Source organism: Anomaloglossus baeobatrachus, chromosome 2 (genome assembly GCF_048569485.1).
Source record: "Anomaloglossus baeobatrachus isolate aAnoBae1 chromosome 2, aAnoBae1.hap1, whole genome shotgun sequence".
Lineage (NCBI taxonomy): Eukaryota > Metazoa > Chordata > Amphibia > Anura > Aromobatidae > Anomaloglossus > Anomaloglossus baeobatrachus.
Window position 1 is genome coordinate 42941959 of NC_134354.1, and position 22708 is coordinate 42964666.

The window sequence follows — 22708 nt, forward strand, 5'->3', positions numbered from 1 at the left end:
ACCACCAACAGTTTGGGGACTGAAGCGACCGGCTGCGGGCACCGACTATCCACCGTTTGGTTTAACCAGAGACTCCTGTGTGTTTGTCCGAGTGAGTACTACTGGGCCCGCGGGCCGCGCACCAACACTGCACCACATCAACCGGGTCCCGGGGCCACCATCCCCTGCCCACGGAGGGGTTAACATTCCAAGCTGCCCCCAACATCTCCCCCAGGGTGCCCAGTAACCGGCAGCGGTGGTGCCTACATTCACCACAAACCGTGGGTGGCGTCACGAACTCTAAATCTAATCCAAAAACCCCACTCGACACGCCAGCCCCCTTTACAGAGCGACGTGACCCCCAGTCCGGAGACGCTCGAGCCACCGACACACGAGCCCGGATCCGAGCAGCTCGGCTGCAGCCGAGCGCGGGGCGGTACATATATATATATATATATATATATATATATATAAATTATTATATTATTATTGTTTTACATCTTTTGTAATATCGTGGCATCTGGATTGTAATGTAAGTTGATGTATTGTAATGCATTCCTGGGATATGTAATGTTCAGTAAGTAATGTGTTGCATAGAGCATCTGTAGGAAGTTACCAGACTATAGGGTAAGTAATGGTTAAGTGTTGGACTAGCCCATAATGGGAGGGGTTAGCTGATAGGGTAAGAGACAGTTCATTCTAGAAGAATCAGTGAAGACCTAGTAAGCGAAAGTTATGGACAGATGGTCTGTAGGTCGCATACAGTGGGTGACTGGTGGCAGCAAAGGAAACACAGTAGACTGGAGACAAAATAGCGTGATCTGAGACACGGAGTGAGAACAACGTGAAGACTTTATAACTGATCCTCAAATGCAGCAGCCCCAGACAATAGGAGCCAGAGGATGGGACTGTAGTGGCCGGGCACCTAACCATTAAGGTAATGGGTAAATCCTAATTGGCGTGCGAGTGAAGTCAGCTTATCCGAGCGGATTCTGTCCGAGTGTCGGAGAGCGGAAGGCTCTACTCTGACCATGGTGATAGGACCCCCTGATCCTCCCCCGTGTAAGGAGACTGGATGCGGAGCCGCTGCAAGGGAAAGTGACCGATACAAGTTGGACTGTAACGCTGAGCTGGGCTGTGCTAGAACTAACAGGACTAGTAAGATCTTAAGCAACCCAGTGGGAACTAGGACTGTCTGAATATGTCTTGTAGAACTGTAATGTGCTGGAAGATATGTGCCCGCTATGTGTGGTGTCAAATTGTTTCTGACAATGGACCGTTGCATACAGTGTTGTTTGAAACAAATAGGGGGGGTACTGTCACTAATGTATGACAGCCTGTCATGGAGGTATAATGACCGGCTGACATTCCAATGGCAGCGAGTGCTTGAAGATCACAGCGATTGGCGGCACATTTTGTTATCTGACAGTCATGTTTCTGCAGTCAGTGGACTCTATGACCCTGGACAACTGTCAGTGTTTCCTCTCAGTTGCCAACCTCTGACTTCCTTTATAAACCTCGCCCTGGGATGGTTTGGGTGCGATTTACAGTTTGTACCTGGCTGAGGCTGCAGAGTTTGTCTCATGTTCCTCCAGAGACTTCTATAGTGGCTGCCTGTATCTCAGATATGTGTTTGACTTTTATTGAGCTGGGCTCAGGGGATAGTATTCGTGTTTCCCCTGTATTGTTCCCTTGTGTCTTCCTATAGTGTTAGTGGTGTTGACTAGCGCTCATATCCGCCATCCCTACTTAGGGCCCATTTGCCAGGGGAAGACAGGGACCCAGGTTTTCAGCGTGGCACCAACACCTGTACACTGAATGGTCACTTTATTGGAGGCATCTGCCCTTTCACATTGGGCCATCGCTATTGAAGTGATCATTCAGTGTATTTGGCCACCTCTATGTAGATTTTGTCACCATAAGCAATGGTCTACATATGGAGAAAAAAAAGAATTTCCGGCACATTTTCTACTTTGAAAAAGCACTAAATTTGCAGCTGAATTAAAAGTAAAAGTAAAGCTCTATTTATAATAAATGCAGATTGCATCAAAACAGGAAAATCCATGTAAAAGCTCTCCCCCCTCAAAACACGTGCACACTCCCGGTTTATGTAGAAGTTATTAACAAAATCACCAGTAGATGGCACTGTTGATCAAATAATACAGAACTACATTTCCCAGAAGTCTGTCCTGCACAACATGTCTGCTTCCTGAAAGGAGAGGAGTGCACAGCTGATCTGTGCTGCTATAATTCACAGGTAAGTAATGGCCACATGCACATACAGCGCTTATAAAATCGGATGGAGCCTTGGTGTGAATGGAGAGATGTGAAAAGTAGCAGATTGTGCAATGTCACGGTGTCCCTGACCCCAGATAGTCAGTGACGATCTATAACTGGCCGCAGAGAATGCAGAATGCATTAAATATTACTTTTCTTTTGCTTTTATCAGTCGTGTGTATGTATATATATGTATGTATATATATATATATATATATATATATATGTATATATATATATATATATATATGTATATATATATAATATATATATATATATATATATATATATATATATATATATATATATATATATATATACATACATGACTGAAAATTGTAGATTCACATGGAAGGCATCAAAACTATGAATTAACACATGTGGAATGAAATACTTAACAAAAAAGTGTGACACAACTGAAAATATGTCTTATATTCTAGGTTCTTCAGAGTAGCCACCTTTTGCTTTGATTACTGCTTTGCACACTCTTGGCATTCTCTTGATGAGCTTCAGCGCAGGTTAACAGCAGCTCAGATTAGAGACCAGGTCAATGCCACACAGAGTTCTAGCAGCAGACACATCTCTAGAACAACTGTTAGGCTATGTGCGCACTAGGCGTTTTTGCCGCGTTTTTAGCGGCATTTTTTACCGCGTTTTTGTGCTGAAAACGCAGTGACATTGCTTCCCCAGCAATGTCAATGGGTTTTCAGAAGTGCTGTCCTCACACAGCGTTTTTTTTTAGCTGCGTTTTTGTGGTGGCCACAAAAACGCAGCATGTCAATTATTTCTGCGTTTTCCACTGCGTTTTTCACTCATTGAATTCAATGAGATGTTAAAAACGCAATGAATAACGCATATAGCCGCGTTTCTATGACTAAAAACGCAGCTATAAACGCAGGAGGTGGGTACTACAGTGACGTGTACAGGAAGAGGATTCCTTCTGTTGGTAAACACAGAAGCGTGAATCCTCCCGGTACCGTCACCGCTGCTTCCACCTCCCGTCCTGTGCATGTCAGCTCCGTGCGGCGCCATGTCTGGGCGGGAGGTGGAGGAAGCGGCGAAAACCAAAGTGAACAGTAGAAAAAAAAAATGTCATATACTCACCTGTCCGCAGGGTCCCGGTGCCATGCCCGCTCCCATCTCCTCCCGGTCCCGCCGCTCTGGCTGTGTGCAGTCTCCCCGGCCGGCAGGACCTTGCTTGCAGGACCTGGCGCTGATCACCTGATGCAGTCACCTGACGCATCAGCTGATCGCGGTGTCGCCGGCTTTTTCGTGTCTGGCCGGCTATCAGCTGATCCTGCCGTCAGGGGACTTCATCAGCTGATTACCGGCAGCTCCGGCAGCGATCGTATAGGATCAGACTCCTGTCCAATCGATCGCTCCAGGAGCTGCCGGTCATCACCACAGCACACAAGTGAGTATTATTTTTTTTTTTTTTTTTTTCTACTGATGCATCAGCTGATTGTATAAAAGCCGATTATACAATCAGCTGATGTGTGATGGGATTCAGGCACTTGATCCTGACACATCATCTGATCGCTTTGCCTTCCAGCAAACCGATCAGATGATATTGGATCCGGATTGGACGGCGCGGGACCCTGACCCAGGATTACTGCGGAGGGGGGTTTATTTCAATAAAGATGGAGTCACTAATTGTGTTGTGTTTTATTTCTAATAAAAATATTTTTCTCTGTGTTGTGTTTTTTTTTATCATTACTAGAAATTCATGGTGGCCATGTCTAATATTGGCGTGACACCATGAATTTCGGGCTTAGGGCCAGCTATACAGCTAGCCCTAACCCCATTATTACCTAGCTCGCCACCCGGCTTCAGGGCAGCTAGAAGAGTTGGATACAGCGCCAGAAGATGGCGCTTCTATGAAAGCGCCATTTTCTGGGGTGGCTGCGGACTGCAATTCGCAGTGGGGGTGCCCAGAAAGCATGGGTACCCTGCACTGTGGATTCCAATCCCCAGCTGCCTAGTTGTACCCGGCTGGACTCAAAAATTAGGCGAAGCCCACGTCATTTTTTTTTTTAATTATTTCATGAAATAATTAAAAAAAAAGGGCTTCTCTATATTTTTGGTTCCCAGCCGGGTACAAATAGGCAGCTGGGGGTTGGGGGCAGCCCGTACCTGCCTGCTGTACCCGGCTAGCATACAAAAATATGGCGAAGCCCACGTCATTTTTTTTTTCTTTTTGGGCAAAAAACTGCATACAGTCCTGGATGGAGGATGCTGAGACTTGTAGTTCTGCAGCTGCTGTCTGCTCTCCTGCATACACTAGTGAATGGAGGATGCTGAGACTTGTAGTTCTGCAGCTGCTGTCTGCTCTCCTCCATACACTAGTGAATGGAGGATGCTGAGACTTGTAGTTCTGCAGCTGCTGTCTGCTCTCCTCCATACACTAGTGAATGGAGGATGCTGAGACTTGTAGTTCTGCAGCTGCTGTCTGCTCTCCTGCATACACTAGTTCTGCAGCTGTCTGCTCTCCTGCATACAATGAACATTTTGAAGAAGGAAATGACATCAGACCTTTTTTTTTTTTTTTTTTTTCATCAACAATCTTTAATGGCATTGTGCACTGATTAAAAACGCAGTGAGCAAAAACGCACCAAATCGCGGCAAAAACGCATGCGTTTTTGCCGCGGTTTTTTAGCCGCGGGTGCGTTTTTAGACAAAAACGCACATAAAAACGCAGCGTGAAAAAAACGCCTAGTGCGCACATAGCCTTAAGAGGAGACTTTGTGCAGCAGCCTTCATGGTAAAATAGCTGCTAGGAAACCACTGCTAAGGACAGGCAACAAGCAGAAGAGACTTGTTTGGGCTAAAGAACACAAGGAATGGACATTAGACCAGTGGAAATCTGTGCTTTGGTCTGATGAGTCCAAATTTGAGATCTTTGGATCCAACCACCGTGTCTTTGTAGAAAAGGTGAACGGATGGACTCTACATGGCTGGTTCCCACCGTGAAGCATGGAGGAGGAGGTGTGATGGTGTGGGGGGGGCTTTGCTGGTGACACTGTTGGGGATTTATTCAAAATTGAAGGCATACAGAACCAGCATGGCTACCACAGCATCTTGCAGCGGCATGCTATTCCATCCGGTTTGCATTTAGTTGGACCATCATTTATTTTTCAACAGGACAATGACCCCAAACACACCTCCAGGCTGTGTAAGGGCTATTTGACTAAGAAGGAGAGTGATGGGGTGCTACGCCAGATGACCTGGCCTCCACAGTCACCAGACCTGAACCCAATCGAGATGGTTTGGGGTGAGCTGGACCGCAGAGTGAAGGCAAAAGGGCCAACAAGTGCTAAGCATCTCTGGGAACTTCTTCAAGACTGTTGGAAAACCATTTCCGGTGACTACCTCTTGAAGCTCATCAAGAGAATGCCAAGAGTGTGCAAAGCAGTAATCAAAGCAAAAGGTGGCTACTTTCAAGAACCTTGAATATAAGACATATTTTCAGTTATTTCACACTCTTTTGTTAAGTTTTTCATTCCACATGTTTAATTCATAGTTTTGATGCCTTCAATGTGAATCTACAATTTTCAGAGTCATGAAAATAAAGAAAACTCTTTGGGGTACTTTGCACGCTGCGACATCGCTAGCCGATGCTAGTGATGCCGAGCGCGATAGTACCCGCCACCGTCGCACATGTGATATCTTGTGATAGCTGCCTTAGCGAACATTATTGCTACGGCAGCTTCACACGCACTTACCTGCCCTGTGACGTCGCTCTGGCCGGCGACCCGCCTCCTTCCTAAGGGGGCGGGTCGTGCGACGTCACACGGCAGGCGGCCAATAGAAGCGGAGGGGCGGAGATGAGCGTGACGTACACATTACGCCCACCTCCTTCCTTCCGCATAGCCGGCGGAGGCAGGTTAGGAGATGTTCCTCGCTCCTGCGGCTTCACACACAGCGATGTGTGCTGCCGCAGGAACGAGGAACAACATCGTTACAACATTATGAAAATGACCGAGGCTACACAGATCACCGATTTACGACGCTTTTGCGATCGTTTATCGGCGCATCTAGGCTTTACACATTGCAACGTCGTTACCGGCGCTGGATGTGCGTCACTTTCGGTTTGACCCCGACAAAATCGCAGTAGCGATGTCGCAATGTGCAAAGTACCCCTTTGAATGAGAAGGTGTGGCCAAACGTTTGGTCTGCACTGTATATATATATATATATATATATATATATATATATATATATATATATATATATATATATATATATATATATTAAAGAGGTTGTTCAACTCTCGGGACTTTTTTTCACTTAAATGCCTCTATAGGAGGCTAAAAATAATCTTTACAATTGGGTTTCAATAAAAATGTTGCAACCTTTGCCTTTTATAGCCTCTTTCTTTCCCTGCACATTCAGCTTTGTTGTAGTCTATGTTCATTAATCAACTGAAAAGAGCTAAAATAAAAAGATATAAAATCACAAGTCATAAACTTTTCCGTTAGACTTCAGAACAAGCTCACTGATGGATTCTCAGTTTACTCGCTCTGCAGCCAGTAATAGACGGTGCACCACACAGGCTATAGTAAGCCAACGGTGCAGAAAAGTTTTAATGACACTCCATTGCAAAAATTATTTTTAGCCAAATTGACATGAGTTTAAGTAAGAAAAAATAGTCCCCTGAATAGCTGATCACCATGGGTCCAGCGTATGTGTACGGCATTGTTATTTTGGAGGAGCTCTATGTGCATGGAACTATTATTTTTTAAAGTAAATTTAGATAATTTAGAATTTTTTTTGTTGGGTGGGGACAAATAGATTCACAGTCAACTATTTTATAAATAGTTGTGATAACTTGGGGTCCCAGAGCGGTCGCAGGAGTCACCTCCAATTTACCCTGTTGCCTCTATGAGCGCTTTCAGGTTCCTCAGAATAAGCTGTCCTATGTGTGTACATGAGGAATAACAGTATTATAAGCTATTACAGTGGGGAAATAAGTATTTGATCCCTTGCTGATTTTGTAAGTTTGGACACTGATATAGACATGAACAGTCTATAATTTTAAGGGTCGGGTAATTTTAACAGTGAGAGAATATCCAAAATAAAATCCAGAAAATCCCATTGTATAAATTATATAAATATTCTAGCTGTTTCCAGCCAGCTAACGCTCGGCACGCCCATTATGATCAGCTCCTCAGTGTATGCAGGACTCTGCTGTGGGTATACAGCTCTCCCCCCCCCAAGGGTATACAGCTTTCCCCCAAGGGTATACAGCTCTTCCCCTCCCAAAGGTTTACAGGTCATCTCCCTGGTATATAGCTCCCCACAAAGGTATACAGCTGTCCCCCTCAAGGGTATACAGCTCTCCTCCCTCCCAAGGGTATAAAGCTTCCCCCCCAAGGGTATACAGATCACCTTCCTGGTATAAAGCTCCCCCAAAGGTATACAGTTGTCCCCCTCAAGGGTACACAGCTCTCCTCCCTCCCAAGGGTATACAGCTCACCTCCCTGGTATATAACTCCCCCAAAGGTATACAGCTGTCCTCCCCCAAGGGTATACAGCTCACCTCCCTGGTATATAGCTCCACTCCAAAGGTATACAGCTGTCCTCCCCCAAGGGTATACAGCTCACCTCCCTGGTATATAGCTCCACTCCAAAGGTATATAGCTGCCCTCCTCAAGGGTACACAGCTCTCCTCCCTCCCAAGGGTATACAGCTCTCCCCCCAAGAGTATACAGCTCACCTCCCTGGTATATAGCTCCCCCAAAGGTATACAGCTGTTCTCCCCCCAAGGGTATACGGCTCACCTCCCTGGTATATGTCTCCCCTCCAAAGGTATACAGCTGTCCCCCTCAAGGGTATACAGCTTACCTCCCTGGTATATAGCTCCCCAAAGGTATACAGCTGTCATTCCCCCAAGGGTATACAGCTCTCTTCCCCCAATGGTATACAGCTCCCCCCAAGGGTATACAGCCCCCCCCGATCTGTATACAGCTAGCTGTATACATCTGGGGGTGTAAGGGTTAATCACCGTGGCACTACACTGCAGAGTTGAATATTGGTGGGTTTCCCGGTGGGCTGACGGTGTAAGGGTTAATCATTATGACAGGTTAATCACCATGACACTACACTGCACATGGAGGGGAGGAGTCAGGGGTCACATGATCAGCTCCTCAGTGTATGCAGGACTCCGCTGTGCTGGTTGTCATGGTGCTGGATGAGGTGAAGTTTGTGTGCGGGGTCAGGAGGATGTAGCAGAGCCGTGTGTGTAATGGGCGGGGGGAATAGCTGCGTGTGATAATGGATGATGGGGCGGAGCCGCGTGTGGTAATGGGGGCGGGAGGCGGAGCCGCTTGCGGTTATGGATGCAGGGGGAGGAGCCGCGTAAGGTAATATGCAGGAGCGGGATTAGCGAGTAATCACAACAGCTCTTATATAGATAGATTTGCATTTTGCAGAGAGAAATAAGTATTTGATCCCTGTGACAAACAAGACAAAACCCTTGTTGGCACCCCAGCAGTCAGACATTTTTGTAGTTGATGATGAGGTTTGCGCACATGTCAGGAGTAGTGTTGAGCGGACCCGAACTTTAAAAATCCAAATCCACGCGGTTTCAGAGTCCGATCCGGGTCTGAGCCGGGTATCCGGCTGCACGATCCGGATCTGTTTTTTTTTTTCTCCTCTCTCTCTCTCTGTCTCTGTCTCTGTCTCTCTGTCTCTCGTCCCCGGATCCGCTCCCCATTGACTTATATAGGTCCGGATCGGATCCGGACTTATTTTCCAACACGCCGCGGATCCGCCGGACCCGGATTATTAGAAGTCCGCTCAACTCTAGTCAGATCTTTGCAGATCATCTATAAAACATTAAGATTTTGAGTCTGTTGCTTGGTAATTAGGAGCTTCAGCTCCTTACATAAGTTTTCTATAGGATTAAGGTCTGGAAACTGGCTAGGCCACGTCATGACCTTAATGTGCTTCTTTTTGAGGCACTCCTTTGTTACCTTGGCTGTATATTTTGGGTCATTGTTGTGCTCGAAGACCTAGCCGAGACCTATTTTTAATGTCTTGACGGAGGGAAGGAGGTTGCCACTCAGGATTTTATGGTACGTGGCTCCATCTATTGTCCCATTGATGCATTGAAGTAGTCCTGTACCCTTAGCAGACAAACACCCCCAAAACATAATGTTTCCACCTCTATGCTTGACAGTGGGGACGGTGTTCTTTGGGTCATAGCCATTTATTTTCCTCCAAACACAACAAGTTGAGTTAAGGCAAAAGAGCTCAAATTTTGTCTCATATAACCACAGCACATTCTGCCAATCACTCTCAGAATCATCCAAGTGTTCATTGGCAAACTTCAGGCAGGCCGGCTGCACATGGGCCTTCTTCAGACAGGCCGCCACACATGTGCCTTCTTCAGACGGGCCAGCCACACATGTGCCTTCTTCACATGGGCCTTCTTCAGACGGGCCGGCTGCACATGGGCCTTCTTCAGACGTGCCGGCTGCGCATGTGCCTTTTCTTCAGACGGGCCGGCTGCACATGGGCCTTCTTCAGACGGGCCGGCTGCACATGGGCCTTTTTCAGACGGACCGGCTGCGCATGGGCCTTCTTCAGACGGGCCGGCTGCGCATATGCCTTCTTCAGACGGGCCGGCTGCACATGGGCCTTCTTCAGACGGGCCGGCTGCACATGTGCCTTCTTCAGACGGGCCGGCTGCACATGGGCCTTCTTCAGACGGGCCGGCTGCACATGTGCCTTCTTCAGACGGGCCGGCTGCACATGGGCCATTTTCAGACGGACCGGCTGCGCATGTGCCTTCTTCAGACGGGCCGGTTGCGCATATGCCTTCTTCAGACGGGCCGGCTGCACATGTGCCTTCTTCAGACGGGCCGGCTGCACATGGGCCTTCTTCAGACGGGCCGGCTGCACATGGGCCTTCTTCAGACGGGCCGGCTGCACATGGGCCTTCTTCAGAAGGGCCGGCTGTGCATGTGCCTTTTCTTCAGATGGGCCGGCTGCACATGTGACTTCTTCAGACGGGCCAGCAACACATGTGTCTTCTTCAGACGGGCCGGCTGCACATGTGCCTTCTTCAGACGGGCCGGCTGCACATGTGCCTTCTTCAGACGGGCCGGCTGCACATGTGCCTTCTTCAGACGGGCCGGCTGCACATGTGCCTTCTTCAGACGGGCCGGCTGCACATGTGCCTTCTTCAGACGGGCCGGCTGCACATGGGCCTTCTTCAGACGGGCCAGCTGCACATGGGCCTTCTTCAGAGGGGCCGGCTGCACATGGGCCTTCTTCAGAGGGGCCGGCTGCACATGGGCCTTCTTCAGATGGGCCGGCTGCACATGGGCCTTCTTCAGACGGGCTGGCTGCACATGTGCCTTCTTCAGACGGGCCGGCTGCACATGGGCCTTCTTCAGACGGGCCGGCTGCACATGGGCCTTCTTCAGACGGGCCGGCTGCACATGGGCCTTCTTCAGAAGGGCCGGCTGTGCATGTGCCTTTTCTTCAGATGGGCCGGCTGCACATGTGACTTCTTCAGACGGGCCAGCAACACATGTGTCTTCTTCAGACGGGCCGGCTGCACATGTGCCTTCTTCAGACGGGCCGGCTGCACATGTGCCTTCTTCAGACGGGCCGGCTGCACATGTGCCTTCTTCAGACGGGCCGGCTGCACATGTGCCTTCTTCAGACGGGCCGGCTGCACATGTGCCTTCTTCAGACGGGCCGGCTGCACATGGGCCTTCTTCAGACGGGCCAGCTGCACATGGGCCTTCTTCAGAGGGGCCGGCTGCACATGGGCCTTCTTCAGAGGGGCCGGCTGCACATGGGCCTTCTTCAGATGGGCCGGCTGCACATGGGCCTTCTTCAGACGGGCTGGCTGCACATGTGCCTTCTTCAGACGGGCCGGTTGCACATGGGCCTTCTTCAGATGAACCTTCTTGAGCAGTGGGACTTTGCAGGCACTGCAAAATTTTAATCCATTATGATGTAATGTGTTACCAATGGTTTTCTTGGTGACAGTGGTCTCAGCTGTCTTGAGATCATTAACAAGTTCCCCCGTGTAGTCTTAGGCTGATCTTTCACTTTCTTCATGATCCTGGACACCCCACGAGGTTAAATTTTGCATGGAGCCCCAGATCGATGTCGATTGACACTCATTTTGTATTTCTTCCATTTTCTTACTATTGCACCAACAGTTTTCTCCTCCCCGAGCGTCTTACTTACGGTTTTGTAGCCAAGTCCAGCCTTGTGCAGGTCTATGATGTTGTCCCTGACAGCCTTAGAAAGCTCTTGGGTCGCCCATGTAGAGGTTAGAGTCTGACTGATTAATTGAGTCTGTGGACAGGAGTCTTTTATACAGGGGACAATGTAAGGCCTGTTTCACACGTCAGTGATTCTGGTACGTTTGTGCTTTTTTTTCTACGTACCAGAATCACTGACATACGCAGACCCATTATAATGAATGGGTCTGCTCATACATCAGTGATTTGTCACTGAACGTGTCTCCGTGCAGTGTGCATGTGTGGCCGTGATTGCCGCACGGAGACATGTCCATTTTTTTCTGGCATCACTGATGTCCCACAGACCACGCAGTGGTGTGATCCGTGAAACACGTGCCAGAAAAAAACGTGCTTCTAAAATAAAAAACATTTTTACTCACCCGGCTTCAGCGGCGCTCTCTGCAGCCCGTGCAGCCTGCTGCTTCTGAGCCGGCTCATTACTGTCGCGCATATTCATGATGCACGACACAGCCGACCCGGAAGCAGCTGCTGTGGGGGTCAGCGCCGGCCGGATGCTGCACCACGGGAGCGATCAGCACCATGGAGAGCGGGAGCGGGCACAGGTGAGTTGATTTCTAAGTGCAATCAGGGGCCACGGAGAACGGAGCCCGGATTGCACTTAGACAACCCACGTGTGCCGTGAATCACGGCACACGGAGGGACATGAGCGTGTTTTACACGTCAGTGAAGAACGTCACTGTTTTTCACTGACGTGTGAAACGGGCCTTAGAGAGTTGTTTTTAATGCAAGTAGAGAGTTGATTAAGAGCGTCTAAAGCAGGCTTTACACGCTGCGACATCGCTAGCATCGGCTAGCAATGCCGAGCGCGATAGCACCCGCCCCTGACGTATATGCGCTATTGTGTGATCGCTGCCGTAGCGAACATTATCGCAACGGCAGCTTCACACACACATACCTGGTCGGCGACGTTGCTGTGACTGCCGAACAATCCATCCCTCAAGGGGGAGGTGCGTCACTAAGCAGCTAGCCAATAGAAGTGGAGGGGCGGAGATGAGCGGGACATAACCTCCCGCCCACCTCCTTCCTTCCGCATTGCTGGTGGACGCAGGTAAGGAGATGTTTGTCGCTCCTGCGGTGTCACACATAGCGATCTGTGGTGCTGCAGGAACGACAAACAACATCGTACCTGCAGCAGCGATATTATGGAAATGAGCGACGTGTAACCGATCAACGATTTTTGACGTTTTTGTGATCGGTGATCGTCGCTCCTAGGGTTTACACGCTGCGATGTCGATAACGATGCCGGATGTGCGTCACTAACGACGTGACCCCGACGATATATCGTTACCGATGTCGCAACGTGTAAAGACCGCTTTAGTGTCTGTAGAAGCCAGAACTCTAAGGCCCTGTGCGCACTTACCGTTTTTTCCCGTGGATTTTCTGCGGATTTGCTGCATGTTTCGCTGCAGAAAATGTTCATAACATCTCTGCAGTGAATCACCAGCAAAACCTATGGGAAAAAAAAATCCTGTGCGCACTATGCAGAATTTGACAGCTGCATGTTTTCCTGCGGGATTCCCGCAGCAAAAACAATTGCATGTCAATTCTTTTCCGCACGTCGCTGCGGGATTTCACTCCATTGACTGCAATGTAATCGTGAAATCCCACAGGGAATAACGCAGGCAGCAAATTCTGTGTGGTTCACTGCGTTTTCCTGCGTTATTCCCTGCGGTATTTCGCGGTTTACCTGCGGTAATGTACATCGCTGCCTGCGGTTTGCAGGGAAGTGATGTCATTATGAGAGGAAGAGGAAGCGGAGCAGAGAGTAAACACACACAGATCACAGACACACAGACAGAACACAGACCCAGACATATAGAACACACATAGAAATCAAACGGAAATATAGAAAACAAAGCACGTGGGCTCCGCTGTATATTTACCTTCCAGCCGAGGTAAGCAGACAGCGGCGGCCCGGTATTCTCAGGCTGGGGAGGGCGAGGGGCAGGGTTAATATCCCCCGCCTCCCTCCCACCTCCCGCAGTCGAGAATATCAGCCGCAGCTGCCCTGGGGACTGTCGCATGCATTATGCAGCAGTACCGGAGTGTCCTCAGCTCTTCTAGATGCCGTGATGCAGTGGCGATCCAGGTAATAAGGAGTTAATGGCGGCGGATCGCCGCCACTAAGTCCAGGCTTGATCATGGCAGTGTCTATGAGACAGCTGACATGATCAACCCGTAAGTAAAGTGAAAAAACACACACACACCGAAAAATCCTTTATTTTAAATAAAATACAAACAAGCCTCGTTCACCATTTTATTAACCCCTCCCGAAACAAAGCTCCGACGTAATCCACAGCTCCGGCGTAATCCACAGGTCCTGCGCTGCTTACATCCAGCCGCGACTGACACACAGCGCTGAATGAATGCAGCCTCGCAGCGAGACAGCAGAGGTAATTACTGGTCATTTCCCATGGCCGGTAATGTGAACTCACTACCGACCGTGAGAAATGCAGCGATCTGTCCTCTATCTATTCTTCTATCTGTCTATTTATTTATCTGTCTACTATCTATCTCAGAAGGAAATGATTTTTGTTTTCAATGTGCTTTATTGCATTCAATGCAATAAAGCACATGTACCAACCCGCACGCGGCAATACCGTGAACAATACCGTGGTAAAACCGCAGCAAACCGCATGCGGTTTTCGGGTGTGGTTTGCCGCGGTTTTTTACTGCGGGTGCGGTAATCTTTCAATGCCTGCGGAATTTTCTTGAGAAAATTCAATTTTCCATTGCGCACAGGGCCTTAATGGTTGGTAGGGGATCAAATACTTATTACTCTGTGGCAAATGCAAATTTCTATAATTTATACAATGTGATTTTCTGGATTTTATTTTGGATATTCTCTCACTGTTAAAATTAACCTACCCTTAAAATTATAGACTGTTCATGTCTTTGCCTGTGGGCAAACTTATAAAAACAGCAAGGGATCAAATACCTATTTCCCCCATTGTATATGACTTGTACTCTGCATTATTCACCGGTTTTCCCCTTTGCAGGCTCGATTTCTTATTTTCAGTTGTTTCCGAGCTAGTGGTTGAAGCCTAGGTGCCATGATGTCTCCCATACACAGCACACACAGACATGAGGTGTGACGGGGGTGTACAATAGAGCAAAGGATGGACGAGGCCGAGGGACGATCCAACAGGTTTATTAACAGGAATACAAGAACAGCACACGATAAGTCCACGTAAAACAGATTCGGGGGCCCTTCCCGACAATCCTCGGACCGGATAACAAAGCAATCGTCCTTACAGTAGTCCAAAGAGTTCCACACAATCCCACGGGCCGCCACACAGGCCTAGCTCCGTCCGTGTCCACAGCCACCCAGGCTGGGGGCTCCTGCTCTCTTCAAGTTTCAGCTCACTCTGAAGTTACAAAAAGGGAAATGCATTGTCTGTGCTCCTTGACCAGCCCACCATGTTTGTTCAGGGGGTAGGGGTCACACATCCTATCATCAATGGTTTGATCCATCACAGGGCTCTGATATGTCTGCCAGCCACAGTAGATGAAGGGATCCCCTGCTGTGCAGAACAATGACTATTCCTTCACTGGCCAATGCAATTACAGACTAGATACACAACTCTGGAAAGAAGAGGACAGGCTATTTACATAATCACATTAGATGCCAAGACTACAATTGTATGAGAGAGACACATTGAGACCAGTAGCTCCCCCAAGGAAATACATGAATTACAACTAATACAACCAGGGAAATATACATATCATGACATAGTATCACAGCATATACAGTGAGAGGGTAAATTACATCTTCACAATCCCTCCCCCTCCCAACTTGTGTACGTACTAGGGACCTCTACAGGTCACTGGTTAAGTACACACAGGCAGAGCGTTACTTACATGTGGCTTCATGCAGCCACGAATTGGCATCGTAGCTCTCCCACATCATTGCCCAGGAGAACAGCTGCAGGCAGACCACCCATCACCCCAACCACACATCGCCTGACCCCAAAACCAAAGTTCAGATCCACAGTGGCTGTGGGAATAGTCCTCCATTGTCCACCAGCCAGTTCAATAACAATCCCAGGTCCTCTATGGATTGCCTCAGGCCGAACCACTCGGGGATCAGCCAGTGTGAGGAAAGCACCCGAGTCACAAAATCCAACAAGTCTCTGTCCATCCAGCACAACCTCCTGCAAGTGCTTACCTCGATGAGCAGAAGTCGTCATAACTGCGGGTCGCACCCCGTAAACTCCTGGTGGTGCAACATGGGGGGCTGAGTCACTAGGCCAGTCCTCACATAGCGGTGCCACATCTTCCTCCATGGCACTGGGCTGTAAATAATTAACAATCCGATTGGGTGCAGGATCAGTCCTCATTTGAACAGCTGGGCAGGAGACTTGCCGATGCCCTGGCTGTCCACATTGATAGCATCTGAGCTGGGTCTCCCTCCATCCAAGGCGTCCTCTTGGGTAAGGGGTAGGGGAACTTGGAGGCCGGCTCCCACCTGAAGGTGCTGTAGGGGTTTGAGGATGATTCCTCCATGGCCTGGCTGGGCATGAGGCCTGCAAATGCCCGGGATGCCTACAAACATAACACCTGCGCTCTGTTACTTCCTCTCCCCGGCGTATTCCAGAAAGTGCAGTAGAAGCAACTGGAGGCACATTAACACGGGTATCAACATGTGGTGGCTTAGAGGAACGGGGAACAATGGGGACAGAATAACTGGGGGCATCCGGTGTTGTGGAGCTGTTAGGCGTCTCTCCATCCTCCAACAGAACCCTCCACTGAAGCTTGATGGTGAGAGCCTCATCAGCGAGAGCAGCAGCTTCCTCCACTGTCGCTGGTTTTCTCTCACGCACCCATTCCCGGATCTCAGCGGGGCACTGGGCAAAGAATTGTTCTTTTAGGATGACCTGCAGGAAGGTCTCCCAAGATAAGGCCTCCTCTGCCTCCAGCCAGCGATTACATATTTGTTTGAGTCTATGAGCATATATCTTAAAAGACACTTCCCCATCACAGGCTAAAGCACGGAACTGAGTCCTGTAAGTGTCTGGGGTCACAGCATAATGTTTTAGAATAGTCTGTTTAATCTCCGCATACTCACAGTTCCACCGAGGATCCATAGCTCTATAGGCTTCAGCAGCTCCCCCCTCTAGGAGCCCAACCAGATGCCGAACACGCTCCCTGTCCGGGACTTCCATTAATCGACACTGATGCTCAAAGTCCTGGAAGAAGCCCTCCATGTCGCCTGCAGCCTCATTAAACGGCTTAAAGTCTTTGCGGGACACCCTGGGAAGTTCCCTCATGATGGGTGCTGGGGTTACAGTCTGTCTGGAACCTCTCGCGGCTTCCACAGCGAGCTCCTTATCCAGCAGTGCCATCTCCTCCATCCTGCGCTCCTTCTCTTTAGCTCCACGCATGGCCTCCCTCTTATCTTCTATGGTGGTCTCCTCTCCCAGCAAGGCCATCTCCTCCTCGTACCACACAACCCACTGACTTTTTTGGGTATTTACCTCCGGCTGCCGTCTTTCTTCCGTTTGCTGTGAGGATCCTTCCTCCACGTCATTTTGCGAGCAGACTCCTTCTAGCGCCTCAATCAGCTGCTCCTTGGAGAGTCCTTTGAAACGAACTCCTACTTCACGGGCCTTTGATTGCAGGCTCCCCAAAGTCCAGGTCTTGTACTCTGCAGTGCTGGTTCCTGATGTTGAGCCATTGTCCTCCATTCCTTCTGCTCTGATCCCACCGCTGCCAACCAGTTTGTGACGGGGGTGTACAATAGAGCAAAGGATGGACGAGGCCGAGGGACGATCCAACAGGTTTATTAACAGGAATACAAGAACAGCACACGATAAGTCCACGTAAAACAGATTCGGGGGCCCTTCCCGACAATCCTCGGACCGGATAACAAAGCAATCGTCCTTACAGTAGTCCAAAGAGTTCCACACAATCCCACGGGCCGCCACACAGGCCTAGCTCCGTCCGTGTCCACAGCCACCCAGGCTGGGGGCTCCTGCTCTCTTCAAGTTTCAGCTCACTCTGAAGTTACAAAAAGGGAAATGCATTGTCTGTGCTCCTTGACCAGCCCACCATGTTTGTTCAGGGGGTAGGGGTCACACATCCTATCATCAATGGTTTGATCCATCACAGGGCTCTGATATGTCTGCCAGCCACAGTAGATGAAGGGATCCCCTGCTGTGCAAAACAATGACTATTCCTTCACTGGCCAATGCAATTACAGATTAGATACACAACTCTGGAAAGAAGAGGACAGGCTATTTACATAATCACATTAGATGCCAAGACTACAATTGTATGAGAGAGACACATTGAGACCAGTAGCTCCCCCAAGGAAATACATGAATTACAACTAATACAACCAGGGAAATATACATATCATGACATAGTATCACAGCATATACAGTGAGAGGGTAAATTACATCTTCACATGAGGTATTCCCTCTCTCCTATCTCAATGTAGCACTTCTTCAGAAGCAGCAGCATGGAGGACATTATACCCAAGTATTGAGCAGTATAGCTGTGATATCATCACTGGAGTGAGATAAAACACTTAATAGAAAGTGCCTTAAGGTGGCTTTACACACTGCAACATCGCAAACGACATCGCTGTAACGTCACAAAACCGGTGACCTCCCCAGCGACATTGCAGTGTGTGAAACACATCAGTGACCTGGCCCCCGCTGTGAAGGTGTGATCGCTACAAATCGTTCAGGACCATTCCTAGGTCCTTTGTTTCCCGCTGTGCAGCATGCATCGCTAGAAAGTTTCAGTGTGTAAAGGGGACTTTAAAAAAAGCAGCTTCATTAGCTGCGTGGAGGTGACAGGAGCGGCTGCGTCTTCTGCTGCTCCTGTCACCTGCATGCAGCAGAGCTGGATGCGACGCTGGAGGACCGTGGATTACGCCGGACATGGAGGGCTTTGTTGTGGGTAATAAATTGGTAATGAGGGAATTTGTTAGTGTTTTTTATTTCTAATAAAGGATTTTTCGGGTGTGTGTGTTTATTTACTGTAATTTACAGATTAATCATGGAAGGAATCTCGGGGAGACGCCTGACATGATTAATCTAGGACTTATTGGCAGCTATGGGCTGCCAATAACTCCTTATTACCCCGATTTGCCAACGCACCAGGGCAAATCGGGAAGAGCCGGGTAGAGTCCCAGAACTGTCGCATATAATGTATGCGGCAATTCTGGGCGGCTGCTGACTGATATTGTTAGGCTGGGGGGCTCCCCATAACGTGGGGCTCCCCATCCTGAGAATACCAGCCTGCAGCCGTATGGCTTTATCTGGCTGGTATTAAAATAGGGGGGGACCGCACGCCGGATTTTTTAATTATTTATTTATTTACACGGCACACAGACAGAGCCGCGCGGCATTAAATGAAGTCGGGTGAAGTTCACTTGCTTTTTTTTACACGTCCCCAACGACCAGCTAGTCGCTCTGCAGGTCCGGATCGCTGTTTGGTCGTTGGCCAGGTCTGCCTGTTTGACAGCTCACCAGAGACTTTGTAGCGATCCCGGCTAGGTTGAGATCGCAGGTTGGATCGCTAGAAAGTCTCAGTGTGTAAACCCAGCTTTAGAGTTCCCTGTAATCTAATCCTTCAGTGAGTTGCAAATCTGTCGTGGGACTTTAGTTGTTTTTTGGAGTGAATGATTAATCCAGGAGGCAGAGAAGGAGAAGAGAATAAAGTGATTGCAACTAGAAAGAGATATATTAAAAAATGTCATATTTGTCACAATATGACTGCAGAATAGTGTGGGACAGGAGCTCCTAGACTGTCCCTCACGCTAGGGAACTCTAGGCTTTGTCTAACAGCTAAATTACCCCTGATGGTGGAGATGCCTGAGTCCCATGTCTGGCTATTCCCCTGACGAGAACTAAACTGTAGCCCACCCCAGGGATGGAAGTAGGATGAAAGGCAACAGAGATAAAGACAGACAGGTAAAAAAACAAAACTCAGACACACTGCAAACTCACAGGAACAAACAGAGACTAAGGAGAAAAGCAAGAGAAGGAAGACAACAACAAAAGAACAACAAGGGTTAACACTGCAACTGCTCACAGCAACAAACTACTACAACCACCAGTAAGTCTGAATCACAACACCTCACCAGACCAGTATAGAGAAGCTATAGCTGTCATTAAAGAACATGTCTAGCCAGCATATATAGGAGGTGAGTGAATGTGACTGGCTCCTCCACAGCATGTGATCAAAGGAGACTAACAAGCAAACCAGCAGGGATTAAATCTTGCTAGCCCATCTGTGAATCGCGGCCCGAGTTTGCCTGTGTTAATCACAGACATCAGAGACGTTAGCAGGCAGAGTGCCAGAATCTGTAGTCTTAACAGATCCTGATGCCGCCATGACAGTAGGTGATGTTTGTAAAAACCTCTTTGTGATGATATTCTCTTGTACTATAAATGACAGTGACTGTGTAATCAATATACTACTTTATGCCTTTTTGTTGTTTTTTCCCCCCTCCCAGGTTTCTTTTATGTTCACTTTCATCAGTATATCAAAATGAAATTTATTAGTGTACTCCTAACTCAGAATACAAGAAATCCCCTGTGTATTTTGGCCACTGCAAGTAAATTTCCCAGCTGTGAAGTCTTGAACTTCTGCGGTTTTTCCACCTACAAGCATAAAAGAAACATCAAGGATTGTTACCGGATTCTAAATGTGCCCGATGGATGTTCTGCTGATGAAGTGAGAGATTCCTATAAAACCTTAGCCAAAAAATACCATCCAGATAGTGGCACAACCACTGCAAATGCCACCACGTTCATGCAGATAGATGAAGCCTATAGGGAATTATTGACCCACTTGTCCAACGAGTCGAAAAAAGCACAAATTCTGGAAGAGGACGAAGAAAAGATGTCAGAATATAAAATACCACAGCATAGACAATACTTGAATTACGAAGGTGTTGGTTTCGGAACGCCAAGTCAAAGACAGCGGCAGTATGTGCAGTTTCGTGTTGACCGCGCTACTGATCAGGTTCTAGATTTTCGGAAGCAGAAGCTAGAACGACAGTATGCTGAAAACTCAATGATAGCCAAAGACGTAAAACACAGCAAAAAGGTAAAAATCACTCAAGCCATTGAGCGTCTAGTAGAAGACCTCATCCAGGAGTCCATGGCAAAAGGGGATTTTGATAATCTTAGTGGAAAAGGAAAGCCCATCACCAAGTTCTCCTCATGCCCACATATTGACCCCATGACCCATAATCTCAACAGAATATTGATAGAGAACGGTTATCAACCCGAGTGGATCGTGTTGCAAAAAGAAATCCGGGAGACAATAGATAAACTGAGACAAGATTTGGTGGCTTCTCGGAAAAAACTTGGAGATCCAATGACCTCTAGGCAGGAAACCCAGTGGACGGAGATTCGGGAGACGTTCAGGGAAGACATAACCAAACTGAACAAGAGAATCAATGACTTTAATCTGGTTGTTCCTCTCATGAGCAGACAGATGGTCCATTTCAAGGTGGAAAAAGAAATATCGCGAGCGGAGCAGGCCTTTCTCACCTTCAAGGAGGAAATGAAGGCAGCAAATAACTCTAAAGTTGCCGAAAAAATGGACAGTGATCGGGCCAACCCCACCGAGATCTTCTTAAATTGGATAAACCGGTTAAAGAATTTCAGAAATTAAAAAATAAAAACTAATGTAATATTTAATATATAAAGCTTAGTGTATGTATGTATGTATGTATGTATGTGTGTGTGTGTGTGTGTGTGTGTGTGTGTGTGTGTGTGTGTGTGTGTGTGTCCGCTAAAGGAATCCACACCGTCGCATTTACAATCACGAAATTTTGCACAGACACTCCATGTGACTCAGGGAACGTCATAAGACTATGTTTGGGCGGGAAAATTTAACCCCGCGCTTTCCAGTTACTCTACAAAAATCCTGCAGCCATTAAACTGAATGGAGCTTGGAGCTGCAGGCTATAAATAGCAACTGTCAGTGGTTGCTATAGGAACAAAATAAACTGTTAGTATAACAAGTTTATGTGTGAGGTAAAAAGATGTCGGTGGTGAGACGGATAAAGACAGACACGGGGAAAGAGACAGATGCCCAAATAGACAGACCTGGAAAGAGACAGACGGGCAAAGAGACAGACGGGCAAAGAGACAGACCTGGAAATAGACAGACCTGGAAATAGACAGACCTGGAAAGAGACAGACGGGCAAAGAGACAGACGGGCAAAGAGACAGCCCTGGAAAGAGACAAACCAGGAAAGAGACAGCCCTGGAGAGAGACAGCCCTGGAGAGAGACAGCCCTGGAGAGAGACAGCCCTGGAGAGAGACAGCCCTGGAAAGAGAAAGCCCTGGAAAGAGACAGAGGGGGAAAGAGACAGCCCTGGAGAGAGACAGACGGGCAAAGAGACAGACCTGAAATGAGACAGTCCAGGAAAGAGACAGACCGGGAAAGAGACGGACCGGGCAAAGAGACAGACCGGGCAAAGAAACAGACCGGGCAAAGAAACAGACCGGGCAAAAAGACAGCCCTGGAAAGAGACAGCCCTGGAAAGAGGCAGCCGGGCAAAGAGACAGCCGGGCAAAGAGACAGCCGGGCAAAGAGACAAATGACCAAAGAGACAGACCTGGAAAGAGACAGAGAAAAAAAAAAAAAAAAAAGAGTTTTTTTTATTGTAGTACAGTTGGAATAAATCTGTGAATTTTCACTTTTTATATGATGCATGCCAATTTCAGATCGTGCTGGCTCCCCTCTCTCTCTGTTTGGTCGTAGTTATGCTACAAATTTTGGTGGCCGGTCACCACCATGCCATGCACGCCTGATTTTGGTTTGCTTTGTATTCCTCCTGTTGGTAGCTGTTCAGATTCAGTTACCTCACCCCTTTCCACAGGCAATGCTAATTAAGCACCATCTTGGATCTGGTCCGCCTTTATCAATGGTTGCTGTTTGGCACTGGGAGGATCAGTTCTGATATAGTCCTGGTATGGTGCAGAGCTTGCTCCACATGCTGGGACCTGGGCTGGTCTCTATCCACAAGTGCCTTTTTTGCAACATAGAAGCGGTTATATACAGGTTACAGGTATGTGTGCTGTATTATGGTTCTGCTTTTAACTTTATCTAGGAGGCCGCATGGCACATGAAATACAGAATGTAGAGTAGGACCCCCCTATTGAGATTTGCCGTGACGTTGGCAGGGGTG

At 48.2% G+C, this 22708-nt stretch overlaps 1 protein-coding gene across 1 annotated transcript; it reads left to right on the plus strand.

The window, feature by feature from the left end:
* Window positions 1–2154: 2154 nt before the first annotated feature.
* DNAJC28 (DnaJ heat shock protein family (Hsp40) member C28) lies at window positions 2155–21191 on the plus strand. Its single transcript, XM_075332976.1, has 2 exons — window positions 2155–2236; window positions 20014–21191. Exon 2 carries the CDS (start codon window positions 20049–20051, stop codon window positions 21180–21182), a length of 1134 nt encoding a protein of 377 aa, XP_075189091.1. The 5' UTR covers window positions 2155–2236; window positions 20014–20048; the 3' UTR covers window positions 21183–21191.
* The last annotated feature ends 1517 nt before the right edge of the window (window positions 21192–22708 follow it).